This window comes from Drosophila ananassae, chromosome 2R (assembly GCF_017639315.1).
Source record: "Drosophila ananassae strain 14024-0371.13 chromosome 2R, ASM1763931v2, whole genome shotgun sequence".
In the NCBI taxonomy this organism is placed as follows: Eukaryota; Metazoa; Arthropoda; class Insecta; order Diptera; family Drosophilidae; genus Drosophila; species Drosophila ananassae.
Window position 1 is genome coordinate 9,821,581 of NC_057928.1, and position 11,505 is coordinate 9,833,085.

General features: G+C 37.8%; 6 protein-coding genes across 6 annotated transcripts; 3 read left to right on the plus strand and 3 right to left on the minus strand.

The window, feature by feature from the left end:
• Positions 1 to 35: 35 nt before the first annotated feature.
• LOC6493574 (protein ARV1) lies at positions 36 to 1,156 on the minus strand. The gene is made up of 4 exons (XM_001957988.4): positions 962 to 1,156; positions 768 to 887; positions 566 to 704; positions 36 to 511 (listed from the first exon to the last, which is right to left on the minus strand). Exons 1-4 carry the CDS (start codon positions 1,055 to 1,057, stop codon positions 144 to 146), a joined length of 723 nt encoding a protein of 240 aa, XP_001958024.1. The 5' UTR covers positions 1,058 to 1,156; the 3' UTR covers positions 36 to 143.
• A 441-nt stretch (positions 1,157 to 1,597) lies between these two features.
• Positions 1,598 to 5,307, minus strand: LOC6493573 (probable E3 ubiquitin-protein ligase makorin-1). Its single transcript, XM_001957987.4, has 4 exons — positions 4,977 to 5,307; positions 3,628 to 4,505; positions 3,282 to 3,555; positions 1,598 to 3,160 (listed from the first exon to the last, which is right to left on the minus strand). The coding sequence occupies exons 1-4, from the start codon at positions 4,986 to 4,988 to the stop codon at positions 3,062 to 3,064; spliced, it is 1,263 nt and encodes a 420-aa protein (XP_001958023.2). The 5' UTR covers positions 4,989 to 5,307; the 3' UTR covers positions 1,598 to 3,061.
• A 315-nt stretch (positions 5,308 to 5,622) lies between these two features.
• LOC6506363 (pickpocket protein 28) lies at positions 5,623 to 7,555 on the plus strand. The gene is made up of 6 exons (XM_001957986.4): positions 5,623 to 5,928; positions 5,994 to 6,093; positions 6,149 to 6,409; positions 6,463 to 6,673; positions 6,732 to 7,317; positions 7,378 to 7,555. Exons 1-6 carry the CDS (start codon positions 5,655 to 5,657, stop codon positions 7,488 to 7,490), a joined length of 1,545 nt encoding a protein of 514 aa, XP_001958022.2. The 5' UTR covers positions 5,623 to 5,654; the 3' UTR covers positions 7,491 to 7,555.
• A 106-nt stretch (positions 7,556 to 7,661) lies between these two features.
• On the plus strand, positions 7,662 to 9,229 carry LOC6506364 (26S proteasome non-ATPase regulatory subunit 4). Its single transcript, XM_001957985.4, has 3 exons — positions 7,662 to 7,793; positions 7,895 to 8,035; positions 8,089 to 9,229. Exons 1-3 carry the CDS (start codon positions 7,768 to 7,770, stop codon positions 9,098 to 9,100), a joined length of 1,179 nt encoding a protein of 392 aa, XP_001958021.1. The 5' UTR covers positions 7,662 to 7,767; the 3' UTR covers positions 9,101 to 9,229.
• Positions 9,230 to 9,387: 158 nt separating this feature from the next.
• Positions 9,388 to 9,899, minus strand: LOC6493572. The gene is made up of 2 exons (XM_001957984.4): positions 9,687 to 9,899; positions 9,388 to 9,592 (listed from the first exon to the last, which is right to left on the minus strand). The coding sequence occupies exons 1-2, from the start codon at positions 9,795 to 9,797 to the stop codon at positions 9,497 to 9,499; spliced, it is 207 nt and encodes a 68-aa protein (XP_001958020.1). The 5' UTR covers positions 9,798 to 9,899; the 3' UTR covers positions 9,388 to 9,496.
• A 217-nt stretch (positions 9,900 to 10,116) lies between these two features.
• On the plus strand, positions 10,117 to 10,945 carry LOC6506365 (V-type proton ATPase subunit e). The gene is made up of 3 exons (XM_001957983.4): positions 10,117 to 10,345; positions 10,405 to 10,452; positions 10,545 to 10,945. The coding sequence occupies exons 1-3, from the start codon at positions 10,251 to 10,253 to the stop codon at positions 10,669 to 10,671; spliced, it is 270 nt and encodes an 89-aa protein (XP_001958019.1). The 5' UTR covers positions 10,117 to 10,250; the 3' UTR covers positions 10,672 to 10,945.
• Positions 10,946 to 11,505: the final 560 nt, after the last annotated feature.

Consider the following 11,505-nt stretch of genomic DNA (forward strand, 5'->3'; position numbering starts at 1 on the left):
ATTCCCTGGGTCTTTAGTGATCAATAAAATTTGAGTGCTTTTAATATTAAAATGTAACGCTGTTTTAATTCAATAGTTGATGGGGGCTGTTCCATTTTTAGTTTTATAATTCATTATTCAGCCTTTAGTTTTCATACTTGTTTTTACTTTATATTAACTTCCATCAGAAATGCGGCATATTGCCTTAAATACTCCTTAAGTACAAATGCAAGAATCACTAATATTATTCCTAACCATCGGAGGGTCTTTCTCCTGACCACGATTGATTCGTACGCAAGGATCAGCGAAAAGAAGTGATGACCCATGACAAGGACATGATGTAAGCTGCGTCCAAACACGGTAGTGTTATTCCTCCAGATTAAAATCGGTAACAGGAAGAACTTGGACAGGTTGGAGATCAAAACCACTTTGAAGATGGTTAAGGTGAAATGGCGAGGTCCTATTTTTTTAACCCAATTAAAGCTAAGTGTTGCGGTGATTATTAACAGCAACAGTGTCATAAACAAATAATCTGAAAAGTTTTGTTTTTTAAACAAATTTGTAAGGTTTGCTGCCTATACTGTACCTCCGATATTTTGCAGTGTATACGCGTAGAATCCCTTTTCGTGGACATGTAATTCCGTGTTTGGAGGATCGTTTACCTTTTGTCGACAAAGGGCAAATGATTCTAGGAGTAGGACTACCAGAGAAATCTTCCAATATAACTGAAAAAGGAAACAAAATAAGCACATTTGTTTCGGAAAGCGATTTGGAAAGTATCTTCGCACCTTGAAATCTCCGTTGTATATTATATGGCGGAAGGCGCAAGAGTCCAGTAGCAAAGCATCGATAAGTATGATAAATTCTTCAAATTCAATGTATTTATCAGCAATTTGGTGGCATTTTTCCTATTAAATTTAAATATAGACTTTTTGTTTACATTCAATAAACCGGAAATATAGAACCAGATGAAAATTCTTACGCAGTTTGTGGTTTTTAGGGTGTTGCTATATTTTTTGAAGAGTTCCTTAACCCTATGGCCACAATTAATGCAAACGAATCGCCTTTCTCCATTCATTTTATCTTTTGTTATTGCTAGTGAATTTAAAGTGCATCGCCAAATAAACAAACATTGAAATGCCAGCTGATTAGTGTTACCGTTCCATAGCGACAAGGTAATACTGAAAAGCTGAAGAAAGCTAACAAAAGTTGAAAAAATACCAAGTCTTCTAAAATATTTAATAAAATTAACTTTTATTTTTAAAAAGGCGATTTTTCCACGTTTGTTAAAAACTGAAAGCTTTTTTTTATTGAAAACCAACTTTTAATCCCGAAACGACAAAAAAACATTAAATTTCCGTTTTCGAATTATTTTTTTATTTATTTAATTCCTGCTCTTTATTATCAACATAATGTTACAAATTTTATTTTTAATCTAATCTAGGTTACAACTTCAGCCAGATTGGTTATTTTTGTTTTGAACAATTTTAAAATGGAAAATGGCACAATTAGTATTCGATTCAAGGCTCATGTTACAAATCAGTTTTCAAAATAAAATGTTTTAACGAACCCGAATATTTTGTTGCTTATCAGTATCAGTATTAGTAACATCAAGGGGTCTTTTTTAATCAACGAGTTTATTCCGTTCAATATTCAAATTTGAAATCCAGTTCAAAAATTAACGAAAAATATCACTTCTGGATGGGTTTAGCAACGTTGGAAATATCAAATTATATAAAGGATATGAGATTTAACTAAAACTATGTTCACTCATAATATTATTTACGGAAAGGCCGATGAAACAACTATCGTGAAAACTAAAGTTATGCATTAATGAGCACACACCATCCGGTGTCGACATAAAAGATTTCAAAACAAAGGCATTGCGTTAGCAGCTTTCGCGATAGCATGTATTTTTTTAAGCTGAATTGTACATTTCTATATCATATTTCAACGACCATATCATATGCATGTTTTTAGAACTATATTTATACTTATTACCAATTATTCATAAGATATTTTTTGTTTGTCAACTATGAATCACATATAAATGGGTTCCGAATCGATGAACCCGATTCAATGTAATTATTGAGATTTTCAAGTAATTGTTACTTTGTTTGTTTTTGTTTTTTTTAGATTTTAGATTTTCGATTTTGAACATGATGGGTTTATATATTAGTTCCCTTAATTTATTAAATTGTTGATTTTTCTAGTGGACAACACATTACATTTGCATTTGCATCAGTAAAAACAAAACATTGAGAGAGGTACATTTCGAAAGTATAAACTTAAAATCAATATACAATAAATTTTATACAAATATCAGTTTTAGTGGGTTTTGTGTGTATGATAATTATGCTTGTGGCCAACGATTACAAATATACTGAATTATAGGCTTGCAACAGTAATAATCTAACACAAAGACTCTTGTAGTAACAATAACAAAAATTGTATTTATTTCATCGGCGGTTGGGAATAGTTTTACTCAGTTATGATTCATTAAACCATTCGTTACATCGAACGCCGGCAATACCGTCCGTCATCATACAAATAGACGTGCTTATGTGGCTGCTTGCTATGTGCGTTTTTTTTTTAATCTTAGTTGTAGTTTTGTTAAACCTCAGAAAATGAGTAGAAAACCGATTAAAGAATGTATGTGTTTTTATCTTTACAATTCAGTCTGAAAGGCATAGTTTACACGTTTTATATCACCTATTTTGAAAATGTACTGTTTACGCGCTTCTTGTTTACATATCTCTAAAATTGTGTATTCATATTTAATGATATATCAATGATGTTCCTTTAGGTTTAAGTTTAACCACTTGGTATGGTATTAAATATAATTTAATTTAATACAAGTACGGAAAAGTTGCTGTAAATTTCGTTGCATTGAGTGGAGAATAAATATTTATGTAAACCTAAATTTGGTACCCAAATACATTATTTTTTAATTTCGCATTCGATATTTGGTTCAGTATCATTTATATATATCGTTTGAATATTGATTACGTTTCTGGGAGTGTTTATCCAAATGTTTATGCTTTTGGGTTTATTCTTTTTTTTATCCTTCTGCTCCAGAAGCTTATTCATCATCCGAGAAATCGGAACTTTCGCTTATTTCACTTGAATATATCTCCAGCCAAGTATAATCACGTCTGTCTACATAGTCCCAGAGATAAATCTATAAAATATGCAATTAAATAAATACCACAAAACACGAAGCGAACTGCAGATAGACCTATAATGAGGGTAATCCCCCAAAAAGCAGAAATCAAACCATTAAATGTAAAGTTAATACTCACATCAAGTAAGTCGATTATTTCATTCTGGCTCTGTAGCTTTCGAGTACGCTTGGGCAGGCCCACATCGACAATGTCTCCATTGGGCAAAGCGTGTTTGTAGAAACATTTGTTGCCAAAGGGACATTTGCCCTCGCCTTTCTGGAAGTACTTGCAGTCCTTGGCCCCCAAGGCGGCACGATAATCGTTGAGCAGTTTATCCTTCTCCTCCTTGGTCTCCACCCAGAACGCACTGGGACAGACAAAGTCTGAGCACACGCGACATTCAGGACAAGCTCTACATTATGACAGAGGTATAGAGGTATTAGATAACATGGAGTTCATGTCAAGAAGGATATCCTTCACTTACCGCGTTATTTTATGCTCAAACTGTTTGGCCTGGCGCCATGTGCGAATACATTCCAAGCAGAATATGTGATTACAATTGGGTAAAATTCCAAACCGCTTTTCCCGCCCGGCTTTCTCCATGATCGTGTCAAAACAGATGCCGCACGTCTTGTCCTTGGAGCGGGCAATAGCAAAGGATAGCTCCATGGCCTGTTCATGCTGCTGCAGGCACTCTCGGTTGTGTTTCTTGCGCTGGGCTTGATCCGTCGGGTGCAGGCAGTACTGGTCGCACATCTCGCACAGCTCCATATGGATGCGGTATGGGCAATGCTCACCCCATGCACACGGACTCTCATACGGGCAGACCTCGTCCAGTGAGGCGGGTTTGAGCATAGTTAGGTCCACCTTCGGCCCGCCCACCACTTCCGCCCATGATACGAAAGGCTGGTGGCAGGCGTCGTGCGATGCTGCCTCCGATTCCCCATCCCCATCCGCATTCGCATCACCCTCAGCCGTATCAAGCGCTTCCCAGGCAGGAGGATTCCGCTTCTGGCTGGGCACAAACACCGGTGCATTGGCCCAATTTCGTTGGCTGGTACTTGCGCTGATGAGGGCCGCCTTACTGCTGTTGCTTGTGCTTGGCTTTTCCGTGGCCAAGTCTGCCTGCTGCTGCTGCTGCTGAGCCTCGCCTTCCGGACGGCCGCGACTGAGGTCGTGGGAGAAGCGGCAGAGTTCTCCGAAACGGCAAATACCACGCACGTAATAGCGGCAGATCGTCTGACTCCGGCCGAGGGCCATGCTGTCAATGGATGGTGGATCGCTGCTGGCGACGGCACTCATTTTGCTATTACACTTGCAAAAGGGTTTTATTTTACGAATCTGACAACTCTCAAGGGGGACCTAAAAATAAAAGTCCGAGCTTATCAGTAGCTGTGACATTTTGGTTAAAAACCTACACCGAAATCTCGAAATCAATGAATCCAAATAAGTTTTTCAAGCTTGCTGAAGTTACATTTTCAGAAGCGTGTTTTTTTTTGAGTTATGACAGCGCAACAGAACATGTAAGTTTGTAAGTGAGCTTACCCCCATACGCATACATAGACATCTACATATATATCTCTTCAGACACAACAACTGCGTACATACGGACAGACACTTGAATTTATTGCACAGTTTCGACTTTAAATACCCGAGACCCCCATCGAGTTCTTCGACTAGGTATTAAACACGTCTTTTTGGTTAGCAAATACTTCATGACGAAATAAAATGCCTTCAGCATCACGAAATATGTAGTTATGTATGTGTGTATATAAACTCCAAAAGGCATTTGCAAGGATCTGTGCAATTAGTTAGCCTTGAAAAGTCACTTACACAGGTGCCCATCTAGGGCCGGATTATTGTGGACAAAACGAGCGCATATGCAGCTAAGTTCTATAAGTTTAGGCCCTGGAAAACTTACAATTGCTTCGCTTTGTCGTTTTTATGCACCTTGGATCACATTCACAAAATTTTCATGACTTTTGCAGTGTGACCAGTATGAGTCGGTCCTAAAATATCGCGCGAAGTAACCGTTACAATCGAGCAACCGCAATTCGTTTACAAAACTTATTAAAGCGGAAGGAGTTTTATAAAAATTATTTACTAAACTTGTAATAAAGTTTGTTATTGTAAAGATGTACAAATGTCAAGGGGTTTTATGTGAGTGTCCTGAGTTCTAAGATGAAGTTTAAACTAGAGGTGGATGGATTGGAAAAAATGTTGTCGATAATTTTTTGTATTTCGCGCCCAACATTGCCAAATATTGTTAAATTTTAAATAAAATATATATGAATCTCTTTCAAAACACATATGAGCTTATTTACTTACCTTCACTTATTTCTGATTCCCTCTTAAAAATAGCATTTTCCTAAAGGAGTTCGAGTCAAGTTGAAAAAATTGTCTGGAGTGTATAATTATTTGTCGATTAGCATAAGCTCCCCTGATGGTTAAGTAAATCAATTAATTAAATAATACCATTAGGAGTAAAATTGAATATATAAATATCGTAAGATGTTCCGGAAAAACAGTCTTTTTAAGGACACCAACATAATGAGTTTGGTAAAGAAAATAACTAGAAAAATTTTCAGATTAGTAGAAAATAGGGAAAAACGTTTCCTACACAATACATCGATTGAGGTTTTAAAATACGTTATAACTAATAAGAGTTTACCATTGTGGGTAAAACTTTACTTCATAATCATATCCGGATTGGTTGTATTTGTGGCAGTAAACTTGGCTGTTGGAATCTACAATAAATGGGAAAACACGCCAGTAATTATAGGAAGTATATATGGCACAAAATTAAACAAATTTCTTGTAAATTTTTAAGGATTTTCTTATTTTTTGCAGTCAGTTCGCACATGACTACTATAAACTCGATTCCTTTTCCTGCAATAACTATCTGCAATATGAACCAAGCTAAAAAATCTAAAGTAGAGCATTTGGTTCCGTAAGTACACAAGTGTATTATATTCTTGGTTTTATGTGACATTATTTTTTTCAAGGGGATCTATTGAGTACGCCATGCTACAAAAGACATGTTACAGAGAGACCAATTACACTTCGTTCAAAAATTTACAGCAAAAGAATGAAACTTTTACGAATTTTATAGTTAACATTTCGGAAAAGTGTGAAAATCTAATAGTGTCTTGCATGTTTCATCAACAAAAAATTCCTTGCACCGATATTTTTCGGGAAATATTTGTGGACGAAGGTCTCTGCTGCATATTTAATTTACTGCATCCATATTATTTATATAAATTTAGGTAATGGTTGTGTTTTTTTTAAATTTAAATGAAGTAATTAATTTTCCTTTAAGATCGCCTTATGTTCGCGATTATACATCCTTGGAAAGATTTTCAGATATCGCGGTAGACTGGGATCCGATGTCAGGATACCCAAAAAGACTTCCATCAAGATATTATCCGCGTCCCGGCGTTGGAGCTGGGAGTTCTATGGGGCTTCAAATTATTCTCAACGGTCATGTTGATGATTATTATTGTTCTTCGACCAATGGACTTGGATTTAAAGTTGGTTTCTTGAAAAAAATAAATTGATACTTTCATGAATCGGTTTAAAATTCAAAAGGTTCTCCTATATAACCCGATTGATCAACCCCGTTTGAAGGAATCTGGACTGCCGGTAATGCTAGGTCGCCAGACGACATTTCGGATAATCGCCAGGAGCTTTGAAGCCTCTCCTAATATACGACACATTCAAAGATCAAAACGACAATGCATTTTTAGCGACGAACAAAAGCTGCTCTTTTATCGTTACTACACTCGAAGAAATTGTGAATCCGAATGTGATGCTTTATTTTTCCTCAGATTGTGTGATTGTATTCCATATTATTTGCCCTTGGTCTATCCTAACGCTTCAATATGTGACGTTGATCGGTTCCAATGTTTAAATAATGCCGAACTGGAGGTTTTTGACGTTGAAAGTTCTCAATGCAAAGAACTTTGCCTACCCAGCTGTCACGATTTAATATTCTATCCTGATTCATTCACCACACCGTTTAGTAAAGCAAACTTTAGGACTCGAAGCGACTATTTAAAAAATTTGTCAAGTGAATATATTCGCAAAAATTTGGCGGTTGTGCATTTTTTTCACACAGAAAACTATTTTCGAAGTAATGTGAGGTCCTCGTATACAGGATCAACAGAATATATGGGTATGTTGGCAATCGTAAAATTAAACAAAACTCCTCTTAAATTTCGTTCTATTCATTCAGCTCAAACTGGCGGACTAATGAGTCTAATGATTGGATTCAGCGTCATCTTTATAGCCGAAATAATATATGTTATCTTGTTTATTTTATCTATGATCATTTTTATAATGTTTTAAGTACGTTTGCCAGTTATACTACAATATAAATTTAATCTTAAATACCTAAAAAATGTATTCATCATATTGGAATTTAAAATCTTTTCAAACTTTAACATTTAAAGCTTGTGTAAGCTTAAAAACTGTGACCGCGTAAAGTTTTTATCGATATATTTTTCAAATTTGAATATCGATACAAAACGATATTTGGACTGCCCTGGCTCTGTTAAGACTTAGCAACCCTAGTGTTTATACGTAAAATTACAGTTCGGTGGCAGTGACAAGCAAAAATACGAAAATGGTGCTGGAGAGTACTATGATATGGTAAATTCATGTTTTTTACGGCTAAACTGAGTTTCCTCAACTCTTAATCGCGTTGAGTGGTATCTGGTTAGCATAGAAGCTAATAATTTGCCATTTTTCAGTTTCGACAACAGCGACTATCAGCGCAATGGAGACTATTTTCCCACCCGTCTGAATGTTCAGAAAGACGGCATTAATCTTGTATGCCTCACCAAGCTGCGATCCAATCCCGAGAACAATGTGGGACTCATGACCTTGTCCAAGTGAGTATTCGGTCATCTATTTATTGGTTAGTTAAATATTGTTAATCTTGCAGCACCGTGGAAGTGCTGGCCACGCTAACAAGCGATGTTGGACGCATCTTTTCAAAGATGCACTTGATCCAACCCAAGGGGGAGATAAACCTTCTGACTGGAATCCGCATTGCTCACTTGGTTTTGAAGCATCGCCAGGGCAAGAACCACAAGATGCGTATTGTGGTGTTTGTAGGATCGCCCATTAATCATGAGGAGGGCGAGTTAGTAAAGCAGGCGAAGCGCCTGAAGAAGGAAAAGGTCAACGTTGACATTGTTAGCTTTGGTGACCACGGAAACAATAATGAAACTTTGACCGCTTTTATCAATGCCCTCAATGGCAAAGACGGTACTGGTTCCCACTTGGTCAGTGTCCCGCGCGGCTCAGCTTTGTCGGATGCTTTGTTATCTTCCCCGATCATCCAGGGAGAGGATGGCATGGGAGGTGCTGGCTTAGGCGGAAATGTGTTCGAGTTCGGCGTGGATCCCAACGAAGATCCGGAGCTAGCTCTGGCTTTGCGTGTTTCAATGGAGGAGCAGCGCCAGCGGCAAGAGAGCGAGCAGCGACGTGCCAATACAGAGAGTTCGGGTCCGGCATCAGGCGAGGCTGGTGGCAGCTCTGGCCAAGGCGGAAACGTGGAGAGTGTTGGTGGAATTGCCGAGGCCAACACCGAGGAGGCCATGTTGCAGCGCGCCCTGGCACTGTCCACCGAAACCCCCGAGGACAACTTGCCGGACTTTGCTAATATGACCGAGGAAGAGCAGATCGCATTTGCCATGCAGATGTCCATGCAGGACGCTCCCGACGACACGGTTACTCAGCAGGCAAAGCGCCCGAAGACCGACGAAGCCAATGCCCCCATGGAGGTGGACGAAGACTATTCGGAAGTGATCGGGGACCCGGCCTTTTTGCAGAGCGTTTTGGAAAATTTGCCCGGGGTTGATCCCCAGTCTGAGGCCGTGCGCGATGCTGTCGGATCGCTTAACAAGGACAAGGAGAAAAAGGGCGACGGCAAGGACTCGCAAAAAAAGTAAAACGCAACTATAACTATATCTTATAAGATCGTTTCAAACATTTCTATCCCCATTAAAACATTTGCAAGCCTTTTAAAATTATGCTTCAAGTGAAAATATATACACAAATACACTAAAACTAGCCACTGATGCAAGTGTTTAAATATTTTGAATGCAAAGTTCAGTTAGTTGGTTTGTAACTTGCACTTTTATTCTCCAGTCATAGATGATTCATTGGATAGTTGAGTTCACAAACAAGCAATTGTTGAAACATTTTTTATAAAGCATTTGTTAAATAATGAAATTCATTTAGGGTTCAATCCACTTTCGTTTATTTCCTGTGATTAGGGACACTATTATGCATTGATACTTTTTACTTTACATAGTATTAGGTGTGATAAACGTAACAGAAGCAAGTTACTTCTCGCCCTTGTAGTCGCGGATGTGGTACAGCACCCAGGCGGGGATGAACAGGGAAGCAGCGCACATGCCTCCGCCCAAGATCACCTTCTCCTGCAATAGATAAAGCCATTAGTAAATAGTAGAACGAAGGAAATGGGTTTCTTTGGTAGAACATCCTCGTTATGCAACCAGGAGGAAAACTTACGGCGGTGGAGATGTGCTTGGTCGGGGGACCAGAAACCACGGATTGGCAGCGGCTCTGCATGGCACTGCGGATAGCGGGGACCAGGAGGCGAGCAGCACTGTTTTGGAACATTTTCGAAGTTGTTTTTAGCAAATCTGCTGGCAAAAATCAATGGTGTAAGGTTAGAGTGTTTCTTCTTTCCTTTTTGCCGTTCGCACAGGTATTTTAACGTGGTGGCAACATCAAAGGGTTCAGTGTTGGTAAACGAAACTCATTTTGGTAGCCCTGAAAATTTTAATATTAATATTATTATTTTAATATTTAAATTAGATTCCAAACTCTTTTAAACTTTACTTAAAAAGAATAAAAATTTGTCTGACACAGACATTTCAATAATTGATTAAAATCGATATAATCAATTTTGGCGATATTTCGATAAAAATAAATAGTTCCGACAACCCTGTCCCATGTTCAGCTGTCATGTGATATTCGCTGCTCGAGAAAAAGTTTCGTGATCGCATTGTCCATCCTTTTATTTTTTATTTTGCCTTAAACCACACAGAACCGTTCATTTGAGCCTGCAAAATGGTTTCCGAGTGGGTGCCACCGATCGTTATCACCAGCATTTGGGCCTTTATTGGCATCATCTGTCCCTTCTTCGCTCGAGGTCCCAACAAGGGGTAGGTGTTTACTTAATATGTTGCTTAAACCCTCCCACTTAATATATTCCCGATTTTAGGGTGACTCAATGCTGCCTTATGCTGACCGCTGTCACCTGCTGGCTGTTGTAAGTACCAAGAAAGTTGGGCGCACTTGTTGTACTCAATAAATGACGTATGACTTCATACTTATCGATGTATCTTTGTTTTATCATTGTAGCTGGCTCTGCTGTTACATGACCCAGCTGAACCCCCTGATCGGCCCCAAACTATCTATGAACGAAATCATGATTATGGCCAGGGAGTGGGGCAACCCCATTAAGGACACAATGGATGTCGTCGTTTAATCGTTTTCTTATCACCTGTTTTGTTATCGTTTACCTTGAATGCTCTTGCATTCTGTATTATTAATTTCAATTTAATTGTCGAAGCATAAAATAAATTGTATCAAAGTTATAGAAAACAAAAACCAAATTTACAAAAATCCAACGATAATACATATACATACATATATATTTGTGATGCACTTTTGTAATTTCATAAATATGCCTTGATATTTTGGACCAGCATTCCCAATAAATCAAACTGAACAAAGTGTTCTTAAATAAACATTAAAATATATTCTAAACTATTATACAATTTCTCCTAAACCAGATAATGTTCATTATTTACATTAGCTAATCTAATGTTAATAAAATATATGTTGGAAATATAAAAAGTTTTCAGATTCTACTATCTACAAATCGTTTAAGGTATTCTTTTGGAAATTGGCAAGATATAGCCATCGATGGGGTTCATAATGTTCTTCCATGCATCTTTGAAGGATGATTGAAGGGGATCCCCACAAAAAGTGACAAAAAATCTAAAAAATATTTTGTTCTTGGATTTTGATGCAGAATTATGGAGAATCTATCTACAAATCTTTTAAGGTATTCCGTTCAAGAATCGGATGGATATTGGCCAAGATATAGCCATCGCTGGGGGCCCCATTTTCCTGCCATGCATTTTTCACAACTTTCAAGGGGATGCCCCACAAAAAGTGACAAAAAATCTAAAAAATATTTTTTTCCTGAATTTTGACGCAGAATTGTGGAGAATCTATCTACAAATCTTTTAAGGTATTCTGTTCAAGAATCGGATGGGTATTAGCCAAGATATTGCCATCGCTAGGGGTCATATTG